Below are 10,656 nucleotides of genomic sequence, written 5' to 3'. Positions count from 1 at the left end.
AATGCAAATAATACTTTCCATAAGTTGATTGAATTCACTAGGTCAAGGAAACTGCATTTGCCCTGCCTATGTGCTATGGTACTTAATAATAAACATTTTAATTTTAAACGTTACACCAAGTTTGCATGTTCTGGCCTCCAAAAGATTTCGCATGCATAGTATATAAACTACAGGTTACTGCCTTACACTTCTGCAGTTGTGAAGACCATATATTAACATATAGCAACATGAGGAAAACATAATAATGTTCCCAATAATATTTTGAATGTCAAAAGGTCAGTAGAGGAGCAAAACATATCACATAATTTTATTAACACAGTATCAACAAAATAATAGAACAAGGAAAACTTCAAATATATAATTTCTTCCCATCTTAGTCACTTGGAGTAACAATGTTCTAACAAAATAAATTATCTCTTATTTCATAGAATACACAGGCTCATTATTAGTCTTTCCTAATCAGATGTTTATCACACAAAATATTTATTTCTGAATGTGTGCACTTATGTGCTAAAAACTATAAAGATTTGGCAGTATTACTCCCTTCCTGAGGCTATTCAAGAATGGAGTAGCAGGTTTTTTTAAACAAAACTTCTTCCATGGTCTACAAAATACTCACTTCTCAAGAACAAACTCAACAGCCAGAAAAAAACATTTCATACTTGCTTCATGCTAATGCCAATCAACACTGATCCCAGAACAGTCCAATATAGAGATTAATTGCTGTATTGTGCATTTCCCAGATTTAATTTGTTTACAATGGCAACAAATCTATAAGAGCAAGGAGAGTTCACACTGAAATAATCTGCCGCAATTCTTCCTCAAACACTGTTTATACTTTTATAGAATAATCTTCCTAGTGAAGGTAAAGAGATTGATGAGAGTCCATTTTGGAGTAATGCGTCTATTAAGGTTCTACCGTTAACATTTGAAGGATGTATATTCTGGATCTTATACAGGTAAGTTATGTAATAAGTACTGTTGCCTTCCAGTGTGGATAAGATAGTATCCAAAACAATATCTGATCGCGCCATTCTAGTTATCTGAAACATTTGCAAATCCTGTAGTAGAAATAATCCACCAAGAAGTGTTTTAAAATGTAATTTTTAAAACTAAAAATTGAATGTTAAAATCAGGATTCCAAAACATGTAGGGGACAATCATGGGAATGTTTGAGGCATCATAAAAGTAACACTGTAAAATACTTGCCATTAGAATCTAATTTAAGATTAAAACAAGGCAACAAGAAAATTTATAATATTTAAACAACTTCCATTTTTTAAATCCAGCTGTTCACTCTAGCAATTGAGTAGGATACCTGAAATAATCTCCCAATAAGAGTAACTAATAAGATGACAGTAGCTGATTACCACCAAAAATGGAAGGATTGGCTTCCAACCTAATTTTTCCACTGGTACTATCATTTTGCAGAGGATTACCATTTAGTTAAGAAACTAAAGGTTTGATTCTTTTATACATAAAGGTCCCTGTTTCAACCCATGTTTTATAAATACTAGCAAATATGTTTTATTTCTTGTTAACTTCTAGTATATTTGCATTGATGGCATTCATATTGTGCTGCTATTTTAAATTTTTAAGTAAACTGCAAGTAAATTATTTTCCTTTAATGTGTACACACTGTACTGCTGAGAAGCCACTATAACCCAGTCATTAAAGTTCTATTGTCATGCTGCATAGCATACTTCAATATCAAAATAGAAGGGTGGAGAAGCCAGCAAACCAGCCTGAAATCTGTCAGCATATGCTAAAACATTTACAGGCAGCTTCCTAATACTAAGTCAGACTATCAAGCTCAGTTCTCTCTAAACTGGCAGCAGATCTCCAAAGTTTTAGTTGCACACAGAGATGCCAGGAATTGAGCATGGGGCATTTTGCATAAATGCTGAGAATCTGTAGAAATGACTAAGATTTTTACTATTCATTTGTATACTGCTTAATCACCAAAGTTTCTAAGTGGTATACATGAAGAGCACGATGTATTGGAGCATATTCTTGTCTGTCTAGGTCTGGGATAGAGAATCTGCGCTGGCTGCCTTTACCCCTTTCAGCTAGTATGGCCAATGGTTTAGTGATGATGCAGTACAACATCATCTGAGACGGCCGCCCTGGTCAGGGCGAAGTTGGCAGGGTTTTCTGTCGCCTGACATTATGCTTACTTTGCAAGGCTATGGAATATTTTCAGTGAAAGGTGTGGGTCATATAATGCGGGTTCTCCATCATGGAGAGCACGGTTTGCGGTGGGGGCTAGCAAACCACGCCTGTGACAAAGGTGGGGCATGAGTGGCCACCGTTGATTGGATATGGGCTGTTGTTGGGCATAATCACATGTATCAATTTAGTAAGTCTAGCCCCTGGGGTATAAATACTTCAATGCTTGGTTTTTTCCTTCTCTTTGGCTGCGTTTCTGATCCCCACCCCGCTGTTTTTTTATAGGCCTCTGTGTTGACATTGCTATGATTTTTTTTTTTTTGGTCGCCTGTATTCAGGGGCCGGTAGGAATTTTTTTCCACTTGGCTGATTGGCTGGTGCCATTTGGGTTTTTGCCTACTGCATAGCAAATAGTCACAACTTGTAAGGTTGGCGGTTAGGCATTGGTTATTGTGGTTGTATTAAAGGGTCTTATTGATTAAGTTGACCCCAAGTTTATGCCTGAGTGGTGGGGAAATCCTGGTCAGGAATACAGGGGCTCTATGCTGTGTCCGTAACCCCTAGGTAGGGGGCCAGGACGGCATATTGATGCCTCTGGGAGCCTGAAGGGAGAGGGGAGAGTTCTGTACACCCGGTCCCCGTCTCTCCCTGTTGGATTTCCCCGTGTTGACAAGGCAAGTTATTATTATTATCATTTCTGTCCTTAGGTGACAGTTGAGAGCCAATGCCTACGCAACCACTCACATTGTTTTGGATTTAATAAAGTTGTGGCCAAATTCATGCCAAAAACCATTAAACTTAAATCCTGTCTACGTTGTGATTTATTTAGGGGTGGTTTCGGGACCTCCACACGCAATGCAGGGAGAGCCCTACCAGATCACAGCAACAGGCCGTATAATTCCACATCCTGTTTTTAATAGTAGCCAGCTAGGTCTGTGTGAAGCCCACAAAAAGGCCTCAACGCAGTAGTCCTCTCCCTTTATTTTGCACCCAAATAACTGTTTGGGTGTGCGCTCTGCCACACTGTCAGCAGAGGCTCCACATTGGTGCAATGGCCTAATAGCTGTTGATAGTCCTCTCCTCCAGGAATTTATCAAATGCTCATTTAAAGAGATCCAAACTAGAGGACATCATCACATCTTGTAGATGATGCAGTGAGTGTGTTATGTTAAGGGATGACTTTCAGAAACATGAAACTTAAGGGAGGAAAATGAAGTTACATAAATTTACAGTGGTAAAACTATTTCCCTACCTGCAGCTTCCCCCAAAAGATCACTGTCCTTGTTGCCAGTGCGATTCTAGAATGCAATTCAAGGAATACTTTCTATTAGAAGTCAGTCTGGACAAGATTATATATGCTTATGAATGTCTACTGCCAAAGAGGTCTTACTAGGTTAACAGGACTTCCTTGGAGTGAAGCGTATTAACTGAGTAGGATAGACGACCAAAACAATAATTGCCATAAGGAAACAAGATCCATTAATCCAAAATGGAGGAGAAACGGATATGTGGCATTCACTGATAACACCAACTCACCAGAATACAAAACAAGTATAATTCTACCAAAAAAAGCAAGTAAGTGGGATTTTACCAAGACACATACAGTTAGCCAATGGATATTGCCCACTGCTAAGGTATAATAAGCAGAACAAGTTAAGAAATAAGCAAAAACATCTAATTGCCAAAAGCAGCATATCTCTAAATTTAGCATTTAATTTTTTCATCACCTGATAATAAGTTAAATACAAAAGGTGTAATATGAACAGACATGAGGCACAGTTCACAAATCCTATTGTGCTGACATACCATTGCTCCAGCATGTCTCGGCCTTGCATAGCATACAACTGTGAGCGAGTCTGCCCTGTATGAACTGTGGCACATTCCTTGTACTTAGCTGTTCCAAGACATGTGGGTTTCATGCTGCAGCAGTAAGAAAAACTCACATAAATACTAGTGCCAAGGCACCTACAAGTCAGTTCAGGCAGACCAAACCCCATGAACTAACACTACAGGGAGTTATATAACCTGAGGGCAATACAGTGCCCACCAATGCTGTCGAAAGTGACTGGAGTAGCTGCAAAGATTCCCAGTTGGGGAACATACCTCCATTCCTTCAACACCAGATTTGTACCAATGGCAACTACTGGGGTGTGCACTACTCTCTTGGGGGGGCAAATAAAAAGGCAAATTGGGGTGATATGGGGGACTGCCCTACTCCCTGAGTCAAAGCATGGTGTAATTCCCACCTCTTCAGTTTGATCAGGGCACCAACAAAGCTAGAGAGCCTCTTTGTTTCTTTGTTTCTGTGCCAGTACAACTCTATCTTTTCCTGTGTATCTCTATGCTTCTCTCGGTCCATGGGCTTTGCAAGAAGTGAAGGGGTCGAAAATGTTGTCTGCAAAGCACAGCATTGGGCATTTTTTTTTACCAAAAAAATAAGTAAAACATTTCATCTTAGTTTTTTTTTTAAGTGTACTTTGCTCTGCTTTAACAACAACAAAATCAACAACCCAGAGCTGTTTAGAATTCTGCAAGCAGCATTCTAGGCTTCCTCAACATTGTAAAGTATATTAGAGACCTGTGCAGGTCTACTGGGAGGCCTTTAAAGCCTATTGGAGGTCACAAACAATCGTCAGGAGAAAGGCTGGTATCAAGCTGCGAAGGTTTCTTTTAATGTACATGCTAGATTATGCACCATTTGGCAACCTCTTAATTATTTTAAGGTAAGAAAAAAGACAAGATCCCCTGGGGTTATGGAGAAAAGTACATTCTTTTTACTTCCCCACAAAAAGCACCTGGAATTTGTCTGCAATTTGGCAGGCCTAATTCACTCCGGAGGCACTTCTGTGCCTATAAACTTAATCCACTCTGTCCAAAAGGGAAACATTTTAGCTGTTTTTAGATTCCCCATTATAGTGAATGGGGAACACAGACTTTCATCTTATACCGACTGGCTCAGGAGCCAAACTGCAGATTGTAGTGGAGAAGTACACAGCGTGATTCAGCCATGGTTCAGAATTTTGAAAACAGCAACACAGATAACAGATATCTTGGGACCTGTGCACAAACTCCATGCAACTACTGCAGAGTGGCTGAGATGTCAGGAAACAGCCAATGGTAGTTTGTAGAAGGAGATGTGTGTGGGTTGCAAAACCACAGTGGGTTGCACAAGCACACTAGTGTTGCATCCAGAAATGGTCAGTAATCACAAAGTTGATTTTTTTAAAAATAAAAATAGATAATGTTATGTACTGAGCTGAATCCTAGAACAATAGGATTCAGAATCAGCGGGAGCTACCCAATCCAACTCCAGGTGGAAGTGAATCCGCAACCTGATTGGCCTGCTGGAGCAGCCAATCAGGCGGCTGGCAGAAGCGAATCTGCTACCTGATTGGCCTGTAGGAGCAGCCAATCAGGCTGCAGGCAGAAGTCAATCCACAATATAATTGGCCCACAGGTGTAGCCCTGAAGTAGCCAATCACGCAAGGCCCATTGTGTAAATAATGTATATAAGCAGATGGTTTTGGGAAAAGAGCCATTCTTCTTCTCCTCTTCTCCTTGATGACTATGAGCTGAATAAAGAGCATGAAATTCACTCTCGACTCCGAGTACATTTCAGATAAGTACATAAGGAATACAGAGCATTGTAGCGGCTGCTTTCATTTATTCTAAAACTAGAAAGACTTTAAAGATCACAGATATGTAAAAAGTGATAATCCAGGATGAAGGTAAATATAAGCAAATTTCCTAGACATATATACTATTTAAATATCCCACCCCAATGCATATAAATCAAGAATTCTTGGAATAAATGTTAACAGTAAGAGAGAGATGGAATTTGACTGAGGCATTCTTGAAGGGTCAGTGGCAAAACAAGTTCAATTTCATAGGCATAAGGTTTGACATTCAGATTGTGTACCTTCTTCATCTGCAAGGTAAACTGGTGCAAGAAATGCAAAAGAAATATGGCAGTCACTTTTTCCAAATGATGTTGCTTTAGTGAAAAAAGCTTCTGCCAATATATTGTGCGGTTAAAGGTACTTGAAGCAAAAATTCTGTTACAGAATTTCATAAGACAGTGACAGGTCGGAGCTGCTCCAACTGAGTTTCCAATGCAGTTCGTTCTTTGTGAACTTCCTAGACCATGCAAACAAACAAACAAACAACATTTAGAATATAGCCCTTAAAGGCATAAACACATAAAAACAATCTTGTCTTAAGATGCAGAATTATAAAATCCACTTTTACAATCACTCCATAATTAATATACAGTACTTATAGCACTCACGCCCAAGTAAACTGATGTTACAACACTACAGACTTTACACTCAATTAGTGGCTTGGGTTCTGCAGTATTGCCTAAATATCCCTGCAGGGCCTGGGATCCTCAGCCAGTTTAAATCTGGATGCTTAAGGAATTAAACACAACAGTGTATTAAAGTACACAAAGCTTCCAGAAGATGGCTTATATGAGATGCCACAAACATTAGGCTAGCTCTCGTCAACTGATTTGCCCAACATTGTTCCAAACTCTGTTATAATACTAACGACTACAGCCAGCTGTAACGAGTTCGAGGGGCCACCTTTACACAAGCAATCTTGGAGCAATCGCTATGAGAGCCATCCAATTAGTCAATCACTTGCCTTATTTTACTAACCAACGTTTATTTGAATCTTTTTTTTCTTTCAACTCATACAAATATAAAATTCGCCGACTGGAATATATTACCCCAAGACCTAACTAAGAACATTTAGTCACCACTTGGCAGAAAAGCCAGAACTATCTTTTCTGTTCCAAGATTACAAAGAAGGTGGTATGGGTGGGGAGGAGAAAGCTGGCTCCAGAGTCCTACAGCAGATTTCTACTCACAAATGGGGCGGTCTGGGATACTGGCTTCCCTTTCCCTCTGCAGTCCCCTAAAAATCTGATCTAGATTGTTGAGGGGGGGGACCCTGGAGCAGCATGGGGCTGCAGGGGAATGGTGCAGGGACTGGCTGAAATCTGTACTTCAGCTTCTGCTGGATCCAAGCTCCTTCCATTTGTGAAAGGGCACTTTTGGGTCTCACCCGCAGCCCCCACAGCTTAGAGTGCAAGTGATCCTGCTGCTCTCATATTTCAAGATGGGAGAGAGGGTATCTGCCTCGGCAAGGTGCACACACTTTGGTTTGTTTCCCATATTTAACAGTGCAGGCAGAGGCATATGGCATAGGCTTCAGAGAGCTTCATGGCACGCCTAAGCAGAGATCCCTGCTTGAAGTGTGCTCCTTACCTTCAGCTGTTGCTGGAGTTCACTGTTCAACCGAGCTAGGACCACGTTCGCTTCTTTATTTTTACGGATAGCTGTCTGAATAGCTTTCTTCTGTTTTGAAGGCTGTCTGCCAGAGAGTAAAGACAAACCACTTTCAGAAAATGTATCGCAGCCCTTCCTGCTGTTTGGTAAAAAGGGATGCATTATTTTACTTACACTTGAGACTAATTAAAACCGAAAGGAAATGCATTTACAAAAGAGAGTTGCTATACAGAAATAAACATTTATGAAATCAGGACATTCAATAAGCTGTTATTCAATAAGAGATCCTGATCTTGTGGAAATCAGAAATGGAAGGAAGACATTGTAGAGAATTGTAGAGTTGGAAGGGACCCTGAGGATCATCTAGTAAAACCCACTGCAATGCAAGGATATTCAGCGGTACCATACGGGGATCCAACCTGCAACCTTGGCATTATCAGCTCCATAATGTAACCAACTGGGTATCCAGGCATTTTAATAGCCATATCTGTAAGCCAGAATTCATTTAGGTAAAGGTAAAGGGACCCCTGACCATTAGGTCCAGTCGTGACCGACTCTGGGGTTGCGGCGCTCATCTCGCTTTACTGGCCGAGGGAGCCAGCATACAGCTTCCAGGTCATGTGGCCAGCATGACTGAGCCACTTCTGGCAAACCAGAGTATGACATGGAAACACTGTTTACCTTCCTGCCAGAGCAGTACCTATTTATCTACTTGCACTCTGACGTGCTTTCAAACTGCTAGGTTGGCAGGAGCTGGGACTGAGCAACGGGAGCTCACCCCATCGCAGGGATTCAAACCGCTGACCTTCTGATCAGCAAGCCCTAGGTTCTGTGGTTTAACCCACAGCACCACCCACTATGTTACCCTGGCTCAATTTCCTCATTAAAATGGAGGGATCTCCCCAGCCTAACATTGCAAACTTCCTGGGCAGTTGCCCTCCTACTACATGACCTGACATGCACAATGGCACGTTTTTATGGATCAACACAGCTGTCCCCTATATATTAAGGGGAAAATTCACCTTAATAGGTTTAAAGACAGCAGCTGGGTTTACCTTTCAGTACAAACACATAAATACCTTTTTCTGTTTATTATAAAGAATGAGAAATATATTTTAAAATGTAAGAAGAGCCCCGTTGGGTCAGATCAAAGGTCCATTTGGTCCAGCTCTCTATCCCCACAGCTGCCAGTTAGATCATAGAATCTAGTCCAACCTCCTGTAATGCAGGAATCTCAACTAAAGCATCCATGACAGGTGGTCACCCAACCTCTGCTTAAAAACCTCCAAGGAAAGGGGGGTCCACAACCTCCCAAGGGAGTTTGTTCCACCGTTGAACAGCTCTTACTAGAAGCATCTTACTAGATGTTTGTGGGAAACCTAGAAGCAGAACCAGGGTGTCAGGGTGCCCTACTTTTCAAAGTACAATGATCTACATTGAAGTCCTCTGCTACTCATGTTCACCAGAAATAAATAGCCATCATGACTACTGATATTATCTTTGAATTTTTAAAAGCAAGTTTTTTGGGTTTTTTGTTTTACAGGTGAAACTTGGGAAATTAGAATATCGTCGAAAAGTGCTTTTATTTCAGTAATGCAACTTATTATTTTTTATTTTTCTTTTAATTTTTACAAATGCTTTCTTTTGGAAATTCCACAGTAATAAAACAAATAGTTGCAATAATTCAAAAATAAAAAATAAACATCGCTATTACATTTCATTTATTACATTCAATTTATAATTGACCCGCCTAACAACAAATAATTACAGTTACAACAAATAAAGGCTTGACATATCTTGCTTTGCATGTCATGCATCTATCTCATATATTGGTTTCACCTTTTAAGTTGCGTTACTGAAATAAATGCACTTTTCGACAATATTCTAATTTTCCGAGTTTCACCTGTACTAGCATATCTGCACCTACTAGTATTTCCCCTATGGAAACCTTATTAAGAACATTTGCATATAGATATGTTTGCTGCCCCCCTTTATTAGTTAATATTTTCTTGGTTTTTCCCCCACCTGAGCGATAGAGGTAGTTTGCATGTTACAAAACAGTAGTAAAAGCATAAATAAAACTTATTTTTACTCCCCTGCTTTTTTGTAGCATGCAAGAGACCAAAGTTATGATGTCACAAGGTAAAACAGAATTTCCAGTATGAGTCTTTAGATTTTGTAGATCCATCTGTCTACTTTTTTAAGTGAATAAGTTAGCAATTTTCATATTGAGAGAAAACCAAGAAACTGGAAAAATAGGGAAAATATAGGCTAGATAAGCATAATTGTTCCTGAGAGAAGCCTTTTATGATTTTCTGCAAGGTATTAGCAGCTCTTAAATGACAACGTGGTCAAAGACAGATACATTTGTTTTAAAAACAGCACAAAGTTCATGTGAAAAAAGTGGAGTTAGCTTTCCCACTCTCTAAAAAGAGAAGTGACAATTTGATCTTTGGAAGAGAATCCCAATGATTTTTCCTGAAAGTCTTCCCCCTGCTTCTTCATTGCCCTCCGCCACATCCTTCAACACTCTAGCTGAGGAAAACAAAAATATGCTTGACTGATAAGTAAACTTCAGTCATTTACAGTTCTCAAAATAGGACTAATTTGTTATGCCAGAAGCAAATGCTTCTGTTTTGAAACAGTCAATTAGGCTCTACAAACAACACTAATACTTTCAGGTCACTTAAAAACTCTTAGGAAGAATTCCAGCCTTCCACATTACTTGCCAGAAATGCATACTTCAGAAGGGTGTAACTTTATACCACCACTTTTCAGGTACTATATGGGATTAGAAAACTTCTTTGAAAAAAATGGCTGCATGGATTCAATGGCCAAGCAGTTATTCTTTCATTGTACTGGTTCCAAAACACATTCCAACAGCCCTCAAAATCATGGAGCCAGAACACTAGAACAGGTATCAAAGTTCACCTAGTCAGTCTCTTGCCATACACCAGGACTTTCCACCTACATCTCTCCATAGATTAACCGTCCTTTTCCAGATTCCCGCCCCTGCCCACCCCTAATCCACAGAAGAGTATTTCAGAAGGCTAGATGTCTTTTTCAGTGAGTCTGCATGCTCTAAAATACTAAGAAAAAAACAAGTGAGTTGCATAAGCTGTTTCAGCATCTGGTGGTTGTGAATTGCCCAAACAAAATTATTTTAAAACTTCACATCTGGAAGACAGTAGAAGGA

At 39.8% G+C, this 10,656-nt stretch overlaps 1 protein-coding gene across 1 annotated transcript in view; it reads right to left on the bottom strand.

Moving 5' to 3' along the window:
• Positions 1-292: 292 nt before the first annotated feature.
• Positions 293-10,656, bottom strand: part of REPS2 (RALBP1 associated Eps domain containing 2) — a 93,334-nt gene continuing 82,970 nt past the window's right edge. The window contains exons 19-20 of the mRNA XM_035115083.2: positions 7,440-7,545; positions 293-6,306 (exon numbers count right to left, since the gene is read on the bottom strand). Coding sequence (XP_034970974.1) covers positions 6,238-6,306; positions 7,440-7,545 — 175 coding nt within the window. The 3' untranslated portion in view covers positions 293-6,237. The remainder of the gene's footprint in view (positions 6,307-7,439; positions 7,546-10,656) is intronic.

Source organism: Zootoca vivipara, chromosome 4 (genome assembly GCF_963506605.1).
Source record: "Zootoca vivipara chromosome 4, rZooViv1.1, whole genome shotgun sequence".
Lineage (NCBI taxonomy): Eukaryota > Metazoa > Chordata > Lepidosauria > Squamata > Lacertidae > Zootoca > Zootoca vivipara.
This window is presented reverse-complemented; position numbering and strand designations above follow the sequence as displayed.